We start from the raw sequence: 18,216 nt of genomic DNA, 5'->3' as shown, positions 1-18,216 counted from the left end.
TTGGATCTCAATGTGACCCAGTCTATCTACACACCCTTCTCCAGACTCAACATCTACCAATTCCTTCTCTTTGGTGAATACTGATGCAAAGTATTCATTTAGTACCTCGCCCATTTCCTCTGGCTCCACACATAGATTCCCTTGCCTATCCTTCAGTGGGCCAACCCTTTCCCTGGCTACCCTTTTGCTTTTTATGTACGTGTAAAAAGCCTTGGGATTTTCCTTAACCCTATTGACTTTTCGTGACCCCTTCTAGCCCTCCTGACTCCTTGCTTAAGTTCCTTCCTACTTTCCTTATATTCCACGCAGGCTTCGTCTGTTCCCAGCCTTTTAGCCCTGATAAATGCCTCCTTTTTCTTTTTGACGAGGCCTACAATATCTCTCGTCATCCAAGGTTCCCGAAAATTGCCGTATTTATCCTTCTTCCTCACAGGAACATGCCGGTCCTGAATTCCTTTCAACTGCCACTTGAAAGCCTCCCACATGTCAGATGTTGATTTGCCCTCAAACATCCGCCCCCAATCTATGTTCTTCAGTTCCCGCCTAATATTGTTATAATTAGCCTTCCCCCAATTTAGCACATTCATCCTAGGACCACTCTTATCCTTGTCCACCAGTACTTTAAAACTTACTGAATTGTGGTCACTGTTACCGAAATGCTCCCCTACTGAAACATCTACCACCTGGCCGGGCTCATTCCCCAATACCAGGTCCAGTACCGCCCCTTCCCTAGTTGGACTGTCTACATATTGTTTTAAGAAGCCCTCCTGGATGCTCCTTACAAACTCCGCCCCGTCTAAGCCCCTGGCACTAAGTGAGTCCCAGTCAATATTGGGGAAGTTGAAGTCTCCCATCACCACAACCCTGTTGTTTGTACTCTTTTCCAAAATCTGTCTACCTATCTGCTCCTCTATCTCCCGCTGGCTGTTGGGAGGCCTGTAGTAAACCCCCAACATTGTGACTGCACCCTTCTTATTCCTGATCTCTACCCATATAGCCTCACTGCCCTCTGAGGTGTCCTCTCGTAGTACAGCTGTGATATTCTCCCGAACCAGTAGCGCAACTCCGCCTCCCCTTTTACATCCCCCTCTATCCCGCCTATCCCGGACGTTCTTCCATCCATCTCCAGGTGGTTGGGGGGGGGGGGGGGGGTGGCTGATGCTCGGGTCGTTGGTCTCCTTCTTGATGAAAGATCAATTGAACAAAGACTAGAGTTGGATACAACTGAGGCTTTATTGCTCTAAGATGTGTGGTCTCCCACAGCAGCTGGCGAAATGGCTTCTGAATGGAGGCCAATGAAACGAAGACCAAAGTGACGCCGAAGGGCACCCCGAGGAAGCGATAGAGACGACCGTCCGCCTCGAAAGCAATGTATGGACGGTCCGATTTACGAATGGGGAGCTGGTGGTAGGCAGATTTGAGGTCTACCGTTGAGAAGACCCGGTACTGTGCAATCTGAGTGACCCGGTACTGATTGACCATATCAGATATGCGTGTGAGGGGGTATGTGTCGAGCTGCGTGTACCGATTGATGGTCTGGCTGTAGTCCACAACCATTCTGTGTTTCCCCCCAGTTTTAATGACTATCACTTGGGCTCTCCAGGGGCTGTTGCTGGCCTTGATGATGCCTTCCCGAAGCAGCCGCTGGACCTCGGACCTGATGAAGGTCCTGTCCTGGGTGCTGTACCGTCTGCGCCTGGTGGCGATGGGTTTGCAATCCGGGGTTAGATTTGCGAAGAGAGAAGCCGCACACAGTGAGGGGTGGTAGTGGCCCGCTGAATTTGAGGGTTAGGCTCTGGAGATTGCACTGGAAGTCCAGGCCTAGTAGTAGAGCAAAGCAGAGGTTAGGAAGGACGTAAAAGCGGAAGCCGCTGAATTCTACTCCCTGGATTGTGAGTGTGACCGTACAGTACCCCCGGATCGCGACGGAATGGGATCCGGAGGCCAGGGAGATTCTTTGGTTGGCGGGGTGTACTGCGAGGGAGCAGCGCCTTACCGTATCCGGGTGTATGAAGCTTTCGGTGCTCCCGGAGTCCAGCAGGCAAGAGGTCACGTGGCCGTTGATTTTCACGCTGGTCGATGCAGTGGCCAGGTTGTGCGGACGAGACTGGTCGATCGTCACTGAGGCGAGTCGTGGTCGGTCGTCGCTGCCGTCGGATGATAGGGAGCCTGGGGGGCCCAGGTCCTGGAATGCTCAGGTCCTGGAATGCTGTTGGCGTCCATGCCCCGTGGGGGAGACAAGATGGCGGCACCTGAAGATCCTGCGGGAGACAAAATGGCCGCGCTCATGGGCCGCACGTTGCGGGGGTTGGACAAGATGGCGGTGCCCATGGGCCGCACGTGGACTGAGGGGGGAAGATTGCGGCGCCCACTGGCCGCGCATGGTCCGGGGAGATAAAGATGGCGGTGCCCATTTTGTGTAGACTAGAGGGGTGGGGGCGATAGCGGCTACTGCGCGGGCCTGGCACACCGCGGTGAAGTGCCCCTTTTTGCCGCAAGCCTTGCAAAGGGCCGCGCGGGCCGGGTAGCGTTGGCGAGGGTTTTTCTGCTGGCCGCGGAAGTAACATCGGGGACCCCTGGGGTGCGCGGGCTGGCGCGTGGCGCAGTCATACTGGCTGGGTAACGCCCCCGCTGGGGCGGCCGTCTGTGGGGTCCATGACGCGCGGCTGGGGGGGTAGGCCTGACTGTTGCTTGAGGCGACCGTCATAGGGAGCGCTCGCTTCTTTGTGTCAGCTAGATTGAGCGTGGCCCCTTCTAACAGTCTTTGGTGTATGAGGTCTGACCCAATTCCCGTAACGAACACGTCCTGCATAACGAGGTTCCAATGTTCAGTGGCCGTAACGGCCTGACAGTCACAGTCCCGGACGAGTGGGATTAGGGCCCGCCAGAATTCTTCTATGGACTCACCAGGGAGTTGAGAGCGAGTGGCGGGTACATGCCTGGCGAAGAGCGTGTTCGTCTTCTGTGCATAGTTTTCTTTGAGAAGCGCCATGGCGTCAACGTAGTTCGGCACGCCTGGATCAGCGGAAACAAGTTGGAGCTCAACCTTGAGTACAGGATCTGTATCTTCTGAGCCTCCGGAACAGGGGTGGTCGCTGAGTTGATAAACGCCTCGAAGCAAGCTAGCCAGTGATTAAAGTCCTTTTTGACGTCGCTTGATTGCGGATCCAGCTGCAGATGATCCGGCTTGATACGGAGGTCCATCTTTTAGAAACTCTTAGAGCAATAAATTGATGCACGATCAATTGAACAAAGACTAGAGTTGGATACAACTGAGGCTTTATTGCTCTAAGATGTGTGGCCTCCCACAGCAGCTGGCGAAATGGCTGCTGAATGGAGGACATGCATATTTATACTCCGCCTATTGGGCGGAGCCAGCAAGCAGGGACTACCGGCAAACCTGTAGTACAGGTCCTACCTTACATCACCTAATATAGGTGCAACAGTGGTTTAGCACACTTCTGTCCTGAGTGCCTCGTGGGTCCGCCGTCTCGTCCGTCTGCTGCTTGTGGCCCTTTCCGCCACTTCTGCTATCCCTTCGACCCATCGAGCTCCCGCTTGCTGGCATTTGTGTATGGTTGCTTTCTTCTTGCCGTTGAGGTCAATTTGCCTTTGAATTTTCCAGCAAAATTGGCTATTTGGTTCTGGTCTGGATGAGAACCGCCTGATGTGTGTTCGCTCAGCACATCACTGTCACCGGAAGTCTCTGCAATATAATGGCCTCATCACACTCACGCTTAAGTGCAACATGGCCGCTAAATCGCGTCCACATTTTTAATAACTTCCTGTCTGTTTCTTGATCAGACACCAGTACACAAGGGGGTAATGTTCAGTCGCAATCTTTAGATCCTTTGTTTATTAACAATTCCACAGTATAAAATAACAAAGTTAAATACAAAAGAAAAACGACAAATACCAGCAACCTGCGTGGCAGGAGCAGCACATCGTCCCAAACACAGGAGCAGAGTCAATCAGGCCTCTCAGCCTCTCCTGCAGAACCGGCAGCTGGACACCCAGCACCACCCAGTTCAATGACAGCACAAACGAGCTCCCCTCCACCTTTAGCCCTGCAGCAGGCCAAATCCAACCAGGCACATCACCAAATCATCCGCCAAATCGCAATCTTTATCCATGCCCCTTAAAATTACAATCAGGAACCTGACCATATCATTAGGACCCTGATTTACATGTGAAAGAAGTCTACTGCTTATTTCAGGCAGGCTGATTCAGCCATCCAGCAATAGCTCTCTGAAATTTATAACAGGCAATAAGACTGTGAAGCCCATTTTCTCTTAATACCCCATTAATGCTGATTTTCTGAAATTAAAATTGGCTGTGGCAGGAATGGATTTTCAATTAACGCCAGATTTATCGTGCTGTATTATTGGCTGGCTCAGAAATCCAGCATTTAACCTTTGACTCTGGGAAGTCACTACTTCAAGTTCCATTTACGACTCTCTCTCAGCAGTGTCAGTTCTCAACTGGAGCAATTTCTGATTTCTGTATGAAGGGTAGAGCAAGATATACACCTGGCTCGTCCTGTTGGAATTTGGCCTGCAGCTGCTGGATAATAGAGAAACATTAACTGTTGCAGAGCAGATGGCAGTAGAGCATTTACCAGGAGGGAGAGGTGTGTTAGTGAACTTTTGCAAGGGGAGATTTAAAATAAACTCCTGTGAAAATTATCTTTTCTGCTGCCAAACAGTGTTAATATTGTGATTTATTGGACAGGATTTTCCCCTTGGACTTTAGGATCCGGACTGAATGTGGCTCCTGAACAGGCACTTGTTGGGAGCCAGATCAGTACCTTCCCAGTCGGTTCGGCTTCCAATGCTGCTGGTCCGTTGATCACAGGGCCAGCACATCCGGAGTCTCAGCTGACATCGTGAGATGTATGTGCTGCTGAAGCAGGTGGGTTGGTGGCACACCTCAAAATGGAGGCTTGCACGAAGTTGCAAAGTAATTAAATATTCCAGGGAGGGAGGGCAGCATGCTTCTCGGGTGAAGTGGAAACCCCTTCACAGTTGGGTCGCTGGGGTAGCGGGAGTTTCCTTTCGTGCCCGCGGCTCATTGGGGGATGGAGCCTCTCCCTCCAATGGGACCCCAGACTGTCAGAGGGTAGACCCCCCCCCCCCCTGTGAGTGGGGGTTGGGGAAAAGTGCACTCTCCCTTAACTGGGGCCTTACTTTTTGAATGGCCTGTATGCCCCTGTGTAGCGAGTAAGACTATCTGCTTCCCAGGCCACCCTGGGAACATTCACCAGAGGCAGCAAAGGTTCCCCCCACCCCCATCAATTCTCTGACACCACAAAGCTGGGGAAATTGCGACATACGTCCAAGAAGATTTAGTTTATTGACAGTTCAGTTCAATACAGCAAATGCTCGGTAATTTATGTATTTTTCTTCAAATCGTTTTCTTCTGACTATTTCATGCAAAGGCAACCTTATGCAAAGCTACTCTTTAACGAGTTGGTCCATGAAAATAGCCTGTGACTCATCATCAAGCTTTCCCTTTTCTTTCCTGCTGGGAGCGTCTCATGTTGCCACTCAGCTGACATTAAGAACTACTCCAGCTAGGGAAATGCGAATGCAAACCTATATTCTATCTCTATGTAATGTTGGAACACAAGGACACAGTGCTCTCCTAAGGTATGACTAAAACATATTTAATTTGAATATTCAGTCTGAATTTGCCATTCATTTTGTTTATCCTTGTCATGATATCCACATCAGCATATCATGGTGCAATCACACACACACTGATGGACAGGCAGTTGGACCAACCAGCACACACATAACATCGCAGCCAATCACCAGTGAGAGCACACGCACTATAAAACAGGGAACACCATAGTTCCCATTCATTCCACCAGGAGATAGCTCAGAGCACAGAGCTCACAGTGTGCCACTCAGACATAGACCATGTGCTGAGTGCCTCACTAAGATAGTGATAGGGCTGGGTCCACAGGTTAGCTGGTGAAGCACGTACCCAAGCCAGCGGTTAGTTGTAACTGGTGTCAAGATAATAAAAGAGAGTTGTACCATCTACAGCCGCGTTGGATCATTTGTGCAGCAGAACACCCAACCCGACAATCCTTACCCCCTTTGGGCCCTTCTCTTCTGCCTCTTCCCCCTCCCATCACCCAGTCATGTCACGATTTCTCCTGAAACTCCACTGTTTCTTTGCTTTATTGTTTTCTTGCCACTGTCTCAAATCCATAGCTCATCGCTGTGCCTTTCTTGGCATTCTTAGCAGGGCACGTTGAGTCGCCTGTCATTGCCTTCTCTAAATCTGCAAATTCGTCTGCATCATGGTCCTCTCTTAGTTGTTCTTAATCCAAATTCCCGACGATATCGGGGGCAGCGCCACTTTCGCGATGCTCCGCCCCCTCCAAAGCGGTGTACTTTTCGGGTACGCCGCGCACGTATCGATGCAGCCCCCGATGCTCTGCCGCCGACCGGCCGAGTTCCCAACGCACCGTGGGACACGTGTGGTCTCATCCGTTGGGAACTCAGCGTGGCAGCTAATGACTCAGTCCAGTGCCTCCACAGTCAGGGGAGGCCCGATCCGCGGGTAGGGTGGGACACTATTCGGGGCCTGGGGCACTGTGGTGGGACGGTCCGAGGCGTGCGAGCCAGCCGAAGAGGGGTACTATTTCGCGGGTCGGGTCCGCGAGCGGCCTCCGCCGTGAAGCACGGCGCGATTGCTGCAAGCCACCGCCGTGCACATGCGCGGCCACAGACCCGGCAATTCTCTGGGGCGTATCGGCAGCTATAGCCGAGTACTCTACGCTGCCTCCCTGCTAGCCCCCAGCAAAATGGGGAATCGGTGGCCATTTTGCTTCAATTTTCCGGGCATAAAACGCCACCGTTCCATGCCGGCATGGGGACGTAGCCCCAGAATTTGAGAATCCAGCCAATATATTTACAGATATGCAGTGTCTACAGATAGTGAACACCCACGCCACCTTTGTGCTTGCAAAACTTAAATTTTTCTTACCCCGCTGCTACGTCTTGGTGTATCCACAATATCTGCAGCAGAGGTGGAGGCAGCCTGTTGACTGCTACTCCCTGTTGTCTATAATGACCATGGCTTGCATCCTCTGGAGGGCCAACACCTGGAGAACGCTGGGCTGCATTGGGTCTCCTGCTGTGCTGCAGGTAGACCCTCTTCGGCCTGAGGAGCTGGACAGCCCAAAGGAGTGCTGGGTGGATTGTCCCTAAGTGGAGGCTGACACTCCTCTACCAGGTTATTTCCTGAGGGCCCCAATGGTAGCCTCAGTGTGCTGGCATGTTAGCAGAATGACATCAGACTGAATGGAGATCAATTCCTCCATCCTTCATTCAAATCTGGTGATGGCCTCCAATAATCCTGCCTGCTGTGCCGCTCCCTGTTTTTGAAGCTCTGAGGGCTAGTTCCACAGGCTCGTTGTTGGACTTAGAATCTGCAGGAGCTGGGCCTATTGAGTGTTGGTGATCTTTTTTTTTTTTTATTAAATATTTTATTGAAAATTTTTGGTCAACCAACACAGTACATTGTGCATCCTTTACACAATATTATAACAACACAAATAACAATGACCTATTTTATAAACAAAAAATGAATAAATAATAAATAACAAAAATGAAAACTAGCCCTAATTGGCAACTGCCTTGTCACAAGTAACACTCTCCAAAAATATAATTTAACAGTCCAATATATAATTATCTGTAGCAACGACCTATACATACTATACAGTATATATTAACAACCCTGAGAGTCCTTCTGGTTCCTCCTCCCCCCCCGATCCTGGGCTGCTGCTGCTGCCTTCTTTTTCCCATTCCGTCTATCTTTCTGCGAGGTATTCGACGAACGGTTGCCACCGCCTGGTGAACCCTTGAGCCAACCCCCTTAGGACGAACTTAATCTGCTCTAGCTTTATAAACCCCGCCATGTCATTTATCCAGGTCTCCACCCCCGGGGGCTTGGCTTCTTTCCACATTAGCAATATCCTGCGCCGGGCTACTAGGGACGCAAAGGCCAAAACATCGGCCTCTCTCGCCTCCTGCACTCCCGGCTCTTGTGCAACCCCAAATATAGCCAACCCCCAGCTTGGTTCGACCCGGACTCCTACTACTTTTGAAAGCACCTTTGTCACCCCCATCCAAAACCTCTGTAGTGCCGGGCATGACCAAAACATATGGGTATGATTCGCTGGGCTTCTCAAGCACCTCGCACACCTATCCTCCACCCAAAAAAATTTACTGAGCCGTGCTCCAGTCATATGTGCCCTGTGTAATACCTTAAACTGTATCAGGCTTAGCCTGGCACACGAGGACGACGAGTTTACCCTGCTTAGGGCATCTGCCCACAGCCCCTCCTCGATCTCCTCCCCCAGCTCTTCTTCCCATTTCCCTTTTAGTTCATCTACCATAGTCTCCCCTTCGTCCCTCATTTCCCTATATATATCTGACACCCTACCATCCCCCACCCATGTCTTTGAGATCACTCTGTCCTGCACCTCTTGTGTCGGGAGCTGCGGGAATTCCCTCACCTGTTGCCTCGCAAAAGCCCTCAGTTGCATATACCTGAATGCATTCCCTTGGGGCAACCCATATTTCTCGGTCAGCGCTCCCAGACTCGCGAACTTCCCATCCACAAACAGATCTTTCAGTTGCGTTATTCCTGCTCTTTGCCACATTCCATATCCCCCATCCATTCCCCCCGGGGCAAACCTATGGTTGTTTCTTATCGGGGACCCCCCCAAGGCTCCAGTCTTTCCCCTATGCCGTCTCCACTGTCCCCAAATCTTCAGTGTAGCCACCACCACCGGGCTTGTGGTGTAGTTCCTCGGTGAGAACGGCAATGGGGCTGTCACCATAGCCTGTAGGCTAGTCCCCCTACAGGACGCCCTCTCTAATCTCTTCCACGCCGCTCCCTCCTCCTCTCCCATCCACTTACTCACCATTGAAATATTAGCGGCCCAATAATACTCACTTAGGCTCGGTAGTGCCAGCCCCCCCCTATCCCTGCTACGCTGTAAGAATCCCTTCCTCACTCTCGGGGTCTTCCCGGCTCACACAAAACCCATGATGCTCTTTTCAATCCTTTTAAAAAAAGCCTTCGTGATCACCACCGGGAGGCACTGAAACACAAAGAGGGATCTCGGGAGGACCACCATCTTAACCGCCTGCACCCTCCCTGCCATTGACAGGGATACCATATCCCATCTCTTGAAATCCTCCTCCATCTGTTCCACCAACCGCGTTAAATTTAACCTATGCAATGTGCCCCAATTCTTAGCTATCTGGATCCCCAGGTAACGAAAGTCCCTTGTTACCTTCCTCAGCGGTAGGTCCTCTATTTCTCTACTCTGCTCCCCTGGATGCACCACAAACAACTCACTTTTCCCCATGTTCAATTTATACCCTGAAAAATCCCCAAACTCCCCAAGTATCCGCATTATTTCTGGCATCCCCTCCGCCGGGTCCGCCACGTATAGTAGCAAATCGTCCGCATACAAAGATACCCGGTGCTCTTCTCCTCCCCTAAGTACTCCCCTCCACTTCTTGGAACCCCTCAACGCTATCGCCAGGGGCTCAATCGCCAGTGCAAACAATAATGGGGACAGAGGGCATCCCTGCCTTGTCCCTCTATGGAGCCGAAAATATGCAGATCCCCGTCCATTCGTGACCACGCTCGCCACTGGGGCCCTATACAACAGCTGCACCCATCTAACATACCCCTCTCCAAAACCAAATCTCCTCAACACCTCCCACAAATAATCCCACTCCACTCTATCAAATGCTTTCTCGGCATCCATCGCCACTACTATCTCCGTTTCTCCCTCTGGTGGGGCCATCATCATTACCCCTAACAACCTCCGTATATTCGTGTTCAGCTGTCTCCCCTTCACAAACCCAGTTTGGTCCTCGTGGACCACCCCCGGGACACATTCCTCTATTCTCATTGCCATTACCTTGGCCAGGACCTTGGCATCTACATTTAGGAGGGAAATAGGTCTCTAGGACCCGCATTGTAGCGGGTCCTTTTCCTTCTTTAAGAGAAGCGATATCGTTGCTTCAGACATAGTCGGGGGCAGTTGTCCCCTTTCCTTTGCCTCATTAAAGGTCCTCGTCAGTACCGGGGCGAGCAAGTCCACATATTTTCTATAGAATTCGACTGGGAATCCATCCGGTCCCGGGGCCTTTCCCGCCCGCATGCTCCTAATTCCTTTCACCACTTCTTCTACCTCGATCTGTGCTCCCAGTTCTCCCTTTCCTGCTCTTCCACCTTGGGAAATTCCAGCCGATCCAAGAAGCCCATCATTCTCTCCCTCCCATCCGGGGGTTGAGCTTCATATAATTTTTTATAAAATGTCTTGAACACTCCATTCACTCTCTCCGCTCCCCGCTCCATCTCTCCTTCCTCATCCCTCACTCCCCCTATTTCCCTCGCTGCTCCCCTTTTCCTCAATTGGTGTGCCAGCAACCTGCTCGCCTTCTCCCCATATTCGTACTGTACACCCTGTGCCTTCCTCCATTGTGCCTCTGCAGTGCCTGTAGTCAGCAAGTCAAATTCTACATGTAGCCTTTGCCTTTCCCTGTACAGTCCCTCCTCCGGTGCTTCCGCATATTGTCTGTCCACCCTCAAAAGTTCTTGCAGCAACCGCTCCCGTTCCTTACTCTCCTGCTTCCCTTTATGTGCCCTTATTGATATCAGCTCCCCTCTAACCACCGCCTTCAACGCCTCCCAGACCACTCCCACCTGGACCTCCCCATTATCATTGAGTTCCAAGTACTTTTCAATGCACCCCCTCTCCCTTAGACACACCCCCTCATCTGCCATTAGTCCCATGTCCATTCTCCAGGGTGGGCGCCCTCCTGTTTCCTCCCCTATCTCCACGTCCACCCAGTGTGGAGCGTGATCCGAAATGGCTATAGCCGTATACTCCGTTCCCCTCACCTTCGGGATCAATGCCCTACCCAGCACAAAAAAGTCTATTCGCGAGTAGACTTTATGGACATAGGAGAAAAACGAGAACTCCTTACTCCTAGGTCTGCTAAACCTCCACGGGTCTACACCTCCCATCTGCTCCATAAAATCCTTAAGCACCTTGGCTGCTGCCGGCCTCCTTCCAGTCCTGGACTTCGACCTATCCAGCCCTGGTTCCAACACCGTATTAAAATCTCCCCCCATTATCAGCTTTCCCATCTCTAGGTCCGGAATGCGTCCTAGCATCCGCCTCATAAAATTGGCATCATCCCAGTTCGGGGCATATACATTTACCAAAACCACCGTCTCCCCCTGTAGTTTGCCACTCACCATCACGTATCTGCCCCCGTTATCCGCCACTATAGTCTTTGCCTCGAACATTACCCGCTTCCCCACTAATATAGCCACCCCCCTGTTTTTCGCATCTAGCCCCGAATGGAACACCTGCCCCACCCATCCTTTGCGTAGCCTAACCTGGTCTATCAGTTTCAGGTGCGTTTCCTGTAACATAACCACATCTGCCTTAAGTTTCTTAAGGTGTGCGAGTACCCGTGCCCTCTTTATCGGCCCGTTCAGCCCTCTCACGTTCCACGTGATCAGCCGGGTTGGGGGGCTTCCTACCCCCCCCCCCCTTGTCGATTAGCCATCACCTTTTTCCAGCTCCTCACCCAGTTCCCACGCAGCTGTATCTCCCCCAGGCGGTGCCCCCCCGCCCATCCTCTCCCATACCAGCTCCCCCCTCTCCCCAGCAGCAGCAATCCAGTAATTCCCCCCTCCCACCCCCCCCCGCTAGATCCCCCGCTAGCGTAATTACTCCCCCCATGTTGCTCCCAGAAGTCAGCAAACTCTGGCTGACCTCGGCTTCCCCCGTGACCTCGGCTCGCACCGTGCGACGCCCCCTCCTTCCTGCTTCTCTATTCCCGCCATGATTATCATAGCGCGGGAACCAAGCCCGCGCTTCTCCCTTGGCCCCGCCCCCAATGGCCAACGCCCCATCTCCTCCACCTCCCCTCCTCCCCCCATCACCACCTGTGGGAGAGAGAAAAGTTACCACATCGCAGGATTAGTACATAAAACCCCTCTTTGCCCCCCACATTCGCCCCACCACTTTGTTCGAACGTTCTTTTTAAAAACCCGCTCATTCCAGTTTTTCTTCCACAATAAAAGTCCACGCTTCATCCGCCGTCTCAAAGTAGTGGTGCCTCCCTCGATATGTGACCCACAGTCTTGCCGGTTGCAGCATTCCAAATTTTATCTTCTTTTTATGAAGCACCGCCTTGGCCCGATTGAAGTTCGCCCTCCTTCTCGCCACCTCCGCACTCCAGTCTTGATAAACGCGGATCACCGCGTTCTCCCATTTACTGCTCCGAGTTTTCTTCGCCCATCTAAGGACCATTTCTCTATCCTTAAAACGGAGGAATCTCACCACTATGGCTCTGGGAATTTCTCCTGCTCTCGGTCCTCGCGCCATCACTCGGTATGCTCCCTCCACCTCCAACGGACCCGCCGGGGCCTCCGCTCCCATTAACGAGTGCAGCATCGTGCTCACATATGCCCCGACGTCCGCTCCCTCCACATCTTCAGGAAGACCAAGAATCCTCAGGTTGTTCCTCCTTGCGTTGTTTTCCAGTGCCTCCAACCTTTCCACACATCGTTTCTGATGTGCCTCCTGCGTCTCCGTCTTCACCACCAGGCCCTCATTCTCGTCCTCATTCTTGGCTGCCTTTGCCTTCACGACCCGAAGCTCCCGCTCCTGGGTCTTTTGTTCCTCCTTTAGCCCTTCGATCGCCTGTAGTATCGGGGCCAACAGCTCTTTCTTCATTTCCTTTTTTATCTCTTCCACACAGCATTTCAAGAACTCTTGTTGTTCAGGGCCCCATGTTAAACTGCCACCTTCCGACACCATCTTGGTTTTTGCTTGCCTTCCTTGCCGCTGTTCTAAAGGATCCACTGCAATCTGGCCACTCTCTCCTCCTTTTTCCATCCGTATCCAGGGGGGATTCCCTTCTGGTTTACCGCACAGTGTTTTTAGCCGTCAAAATTGCCGTTGGGTCTCCTATCAAGAGCCCAAAAGTCCGTTTCACAGGGAGCTGCCGAAACGTGCGACTCAGCTGGTCATCGCCGCACCCGGAAGTGTGTTGGTGATCTTGGCTATTACTGCCACCACTTTATGTGGGTCAGAAACTGGGCTGTGCTCACCAGTTGATGACTCCGAGCCTGTTCTAAAACTAGGTCCCACCGAGCTGTGTGTCTCTGCGCTGGTGGAAGGTATAGGTGAACGCTATGATGTCCTTACGTCCTGTGGATTCTCAGGAGCCTCATCTGAGATGGTCTGGAGGATGGGGCTGATGGGCTGGCTGTCACTGTCTCTCCTTTACTTGCTGGAACCTGTAATCGAGAGAAAAGAAAATGAGTGATTGGCTGGATAGTAACTTAGCTTAAAGAGCACTCACGTCAAGTAGGCAAAGACTAGTGGATAAGGCCATGCTGGCCTGCAGGGGAACGCTGAGCTCACCTTAGTCACAGGCTTGGGCATAGACCTCACCTGCCAGCTCTGCTGCCTGCTCCTCAAAGCGGGTGAATGGTCTGATCTCTGGCATCCCTCCTCCTCTGGTCTAGGATCTCTCCCTGTTGTTGATGGTGGTCTTTTCCTCACATAATGACAGATGGACAGACTGAGCAGGACAGATGCCAAAACCGATGATAAGCTTGCTCATCTTCTGTGTGTTCTGAGAGGATCTATGTAAGGGTTGAAGACACGACTTGTGCTGGATGCGACAAGAGGTGAAGATGTAAATGGGTGTGTTAGAGAGAGAGTCAGTGATGATGTCCCTTTGTCGGTAGTATGCGAGATCCCTGTGCCCATAACCCTACAAATGTCTAGGGCAATTTAAGAGTGTAAGTGAAGACTGAGGAGAAGTTTAACTTCCCTGGTAGAGCAGATGAGATCATTCACTCTTTTTCTGCACTGGCTAGTGGTCCCCCTCTGGAAACCATTGGTGCTGACAGCCCTGTCGGCCTCCTCCCAAGCCTCGCTGGTGAGATTGGTGAACCTCTGGCTCCCATCATAGGGGTAAAGAATCTCTGTCAGTCCTCAATTGCCTGGAGGTGAGCCACCAGTGCCTTGTCTCTGAACTTTGGTTCACAGCGCTTGTCTCTTCTGGCGGCCATCACTCATCACAAGTCCTGGGTTGCGGAGAGTGAATGCGTGCATGGGTGCCGTTTCAATATAACACCTAGAAATATGAGCCGATGAGGTAACAACTGGGTGGACAAATCCCAGCCTGCCCCACCACAGGATACGACATGCTGCATGATTACACATACATAGCAAGTCAAAAGGTGGACAATCTAGTGTGACAACCCGCACGCCACATTTCCCACCATGCCACATTTCCTACCTGCCACTGCACTCAGCCTCTGGAGAGGAATATTCCACTCTATATCTATACCAATAATTGGGGTCCAGCCAGAATCACTTTACAGAACATTTTTATTAAAAAAATATGCTCATAATTTTTTGTCTCAAAATATATGATGCTCGAAACCTTTAATCCCATGTTCCTGTGGGGAAATTACCACTCTCTGAACAAGTGCAATATGCAAGGGTTTGGCAGTAAATTACCTAATATGTGATTTCCGTTGACATTAATTGAATTGCTACCTTGTGAACACCCAGCCTGCAATCCCCACCTCTCTCTCTCTCTATAAGAGAGAGCAGGATTTTGAAATGTTGACATTTTTCAGCCCTTTCTGCTGGTGGGATCTTCGCTGATGGCGACTCCCATAGCGTGTTCCCCGGCAACAGAGGGTGTGGGGCAAGCAACACCCCATAGACAGCAGCGGGAACAGAAGATCCTGCCGCTAGTCAATGGCGGCCGCCTCCCCCGCTGGTAAATACGCTGCAGGGGGGCCAGAAACTCTCACTCAGTGTGAAAATGTTGCCTTGAGACGTTTTCCATTACAGCCAATTTATAAAGCATTTATATCAGACATGCTAGTGTGCATGCAAACTGAACTTCCACTCTAAAAGCCAAGCAATATTTGAGGACATAAGTTGCTGTCCTGCTTTTAATAAAGGATTTTTAAAAACGTGGCATAGATTTAATGACCAAATCCAGAGGTGGCACAGATACTTGTGATTTCTGAATATTTCAGCTTGCAGAAGTAGCTCTGCACTGGATTTTTCTTGATTGAAAATCTTTGGGTGGCTTAATGATTTCTTATAGAGTGTAAACTGAACTAAAATTGGATGTCAGAAACAACATGGTGTCAGAATATTTTTCTGAAGTGCCAGCTTGTATTTTTTTATAGTGATACGGGAAGCAGGCCAAAGGTTACTGCAACTGAAATTGAATATTGTTGAGTTGCCGTGATGCCAAGTGAATCATCAGCAAGTCAATGCATGTCCTTGACGGCCCAAGGAAGGTCAAGAAACTTAAAGGAACAGAAGAAAATATTTTATTGCTGTCTCTTTAATTATATTAAGAAGGTAAGAAGTAACACTTTACTAAGGGATACATCAGCTTACTTCCTGTCTCAAGTAGCAGAATATAATTTAAGAGCAATTATTGGGGGTAGCTGGACCCATTCTTACACTGAAACAAAGGCAAAATATTATAGAGGCTAGGAATTCTGCGGCGAGTAACCCAGCTCCTGACTCCTCAAGCCCCACACCACCTATAAGGGACAAGTCAGAAGTGCAATGGAATACTCGCCAATTGTCTGGATGAGTGCAGCTCCAACAACACTCAAGAGGTTTGACACCATCCATAACAAAGCAGCCCATTTGATTGGCACCCCCATCCACAAACATTCACTACCTCCACCACCGATGTATGGTAGCAGCCGTATGTACCATCAGATGCACCGCAGGAACTCACTGAGCCTCCTTAGGCAGCACCTTTCACGCCTGCGACCTCTGCATCTAGAAGAACAAGGCCAGCAGGTGCATGGGAACACCGCCATCTGGAAGTACTCCTCAGAGCTACTCACCATCCTCACTTAGAGATTTTCAGTGTTGCTGGGTTAAATTCGTGGAACTCTGTGGGCGTACCTACACCATACGGATTGCAGCAGTTCAAGAAGCAAGCTCGCAACCACCTTCTCAAGGGCAACTGAGGATGGGCAATAAAAATCCTATCCTAACCAACCAGGCCCATGTCCCTTGAATTAATTTTTTTTTAAATACAGAATTCCAGTTTTATTCCTTGCTTTTATTGCATTTATTTGCAGGGGGTGGAGGCAGGAATTAAAAGAGGAGTTTTATCAAGTTTGAACTATCAGACATTGTCACTAATTCAGCACAAAATTCCTGATACCCTTTGGATTTCGGTAGGTTCTTGATTTGATTCCTGGTGTAACCTACCAACAGTTTAAATTTTTGGGGAGGGCGGCTGGTAAAAGATAGACTGAAAGAATGAAATACTGAACATGAGAAGAAATAATTACATTCATCAAGGTTGAACATGGGTCTGAGAAGGTCCAGTCATAGCTTCACCACCTTCGGGGTTGCCAAAAATGTCTTCCATGCCCATGATCGTCCCTGGCAATATTCTACAAAGCCTTGATTAGCAGCATCAAGTGATAATGCCATCTTCCTGAAGGGGGATGAGGAAATAGTGTGAGGGGGAGGAACCATTCTCGGACAGGGCCTGGAAAAGCAGCTGCTCTAGTTGTTTGTCAAGTCTGGAGAAGCAGTAAAACTTTGGCCTGGCTCACTGACTAATATTGGGGAAAACATGCACAGTGCATGTTCCACTAACTATTGTGCTAAAATGTTGATCGGTCTGCTAGCCTTGTTTTGGAGCCCCTAATTGGGTATTGTTTGGTTGATGCTCTGCCATCCACTAGGAGTCCATGGGAAGATGGAGAAGGTCATTCTGAGTAGTATGTCATTCACCATCATTTTTGGGACACTACTACCCCATTCCATCCTGGCGTGAGGCCTCAAAATTATTCCTAATTATCTTTAGCTCAGTATTTTAAAATTACAACTTCATTCATTGGCTTATTTCTTGCATTGCAAGAATTTATGACTAGACTCTTACACTAGTTATTACCCATTTTCTTTCTCAATTCTATACATGAATGATCTTGATGACACTATTTCATTTGCCCTTATTTATTTTAACATTTTTCTAACCTTTTACTCAATTTTTAAAGGTTGTGCTATGAATAGGACACAACACTTGAGTGGGGAGGGGTAACTTCTGCCCATTCTTTGGAATGATACAGAGACCTGGGACTGGATTCTCCAAAAATGGGGCTATGTCCCTTTTATGCTGGCGATTCACGCCAGACATTCCTTAAAGAAATTAAGAGCTATTCACCTACCTGCAGAGTGCTGGCAGGGCTCCGGAGTGCTCTCGCAGCTTTAGCTGCTGATACGGGCCCCTGCACTTCCGGTTCCGAGTCCGCGCATGCTCACGGCAGCGGCCTCCAGTGGCCGGGCCGAACGCGATGGCGGACTCAGCCGGCGGACCTTGACCAACGGACAAGGGGCGTCATTCTCCGACCCCCCGCCGGGTCGGAGAATGGCTGTTGACCCCGGGGGGTGCCCCCACAGTGGCCTGGCCCGCGATCGGGGCCCACCGATCCGCGGGCGGGCCTGTGCCATGGGGGCACTCTTTCCCTTCCGCCTCCGCCACGGCCTCCACCATGGCGGAGGCGGAAGAGACTCTCCCCACTGCGCATGCGCGGGAAACTGCCGGCGCCCGCTGACGCTCCCGCGCATGCGCCGCATTTCCGCGCCAGCTGGCGGGGCAACAAACGCCATTTCCGCCAGCTGGTGGGGCGGAAATCCCTCCAGCGCGGCTTAGCCCCAACATTGATTGGCGCCGTTTTTGGCGCCAGTCGGCGGACATCGCGCCGTTGGGGGAGAATTTCGCCCATGGTTCCAATGATCTCCCCACGCCACTCCATCTAACCCGCCCGATCACTGCCCCGGCCGCCTATAAGGCCCCTCCCCCGGTACTTGAACCCTGCCCCCCCCACCAAGGCGGCCGCGGACTAAGTCCGCAGGCGCCGTGCGAGAGTCCCAACCGGCCAGGCGTGGTTAGAATCACAGCATCGGGAATTCGGCCAGTCGGGGCCGGACCATCGCTGGAAGGGCCTCTGGCAATGGCCCCCCAGCCACGCTGCATAAATCGTGCGCGAGCAATTTTCGGCCCCCGGGAACAGCGCCGGGCCCGATTCTCGTGTAAAAGTGGATTCTCCGCCCCCGTGCCAAACACGATTTCG

At 51.1% G+C, this 18,216-nt stretch overlaps 1 protein-coding gene across 1 annotated transcript in view; it reads left to right on the top strand.

Annotated features, from left to right (window-relative positions):
* The window catches only part of pkia (cAMP-dependent protein kinase inhibitor alpha), a 180,653-nt gene that overhangs the window by 69,127 nt on the left and 93,310 nt on the right, over positions 1-18,216 (top strand). The window contains exon 2 of the mRNA XM_072467507.1: positions 15,289-15,466. Within this exon, the coding sequence (XP_072323608.1) occupies positions 15,350-15,466 (117 nt within the window). The 5' untranslated portion in view covers positions 15,289-15,349. The remainder of the gene's footprint in view (positions 1-15,288; positions 15,467-18,216) is intronic.

The sequence above is a fragment of the Scyliorhinus torazame genome, chromosome 11, assembly GCF_047496885.1.
Source record: "Scyliorhinus torazame isolate Kashiwa2021f chromosome 11, sScyTor2.1, whole genome shotgun sequence".
In the NCBI taxonomy this organism is placed as follows: Eukaryota; Metazoa; Chordata; class Chondrichthyes; order Carcharhiniformes; family Scyliorhinidae; genus Scyliorhinus; species Scyliorhinus torazame.
The sequence above is the reverse complement of the archived record's forward strand: the minus strand, read 5'-3'. Positions and strand labels throughout refer to the sequence as shown.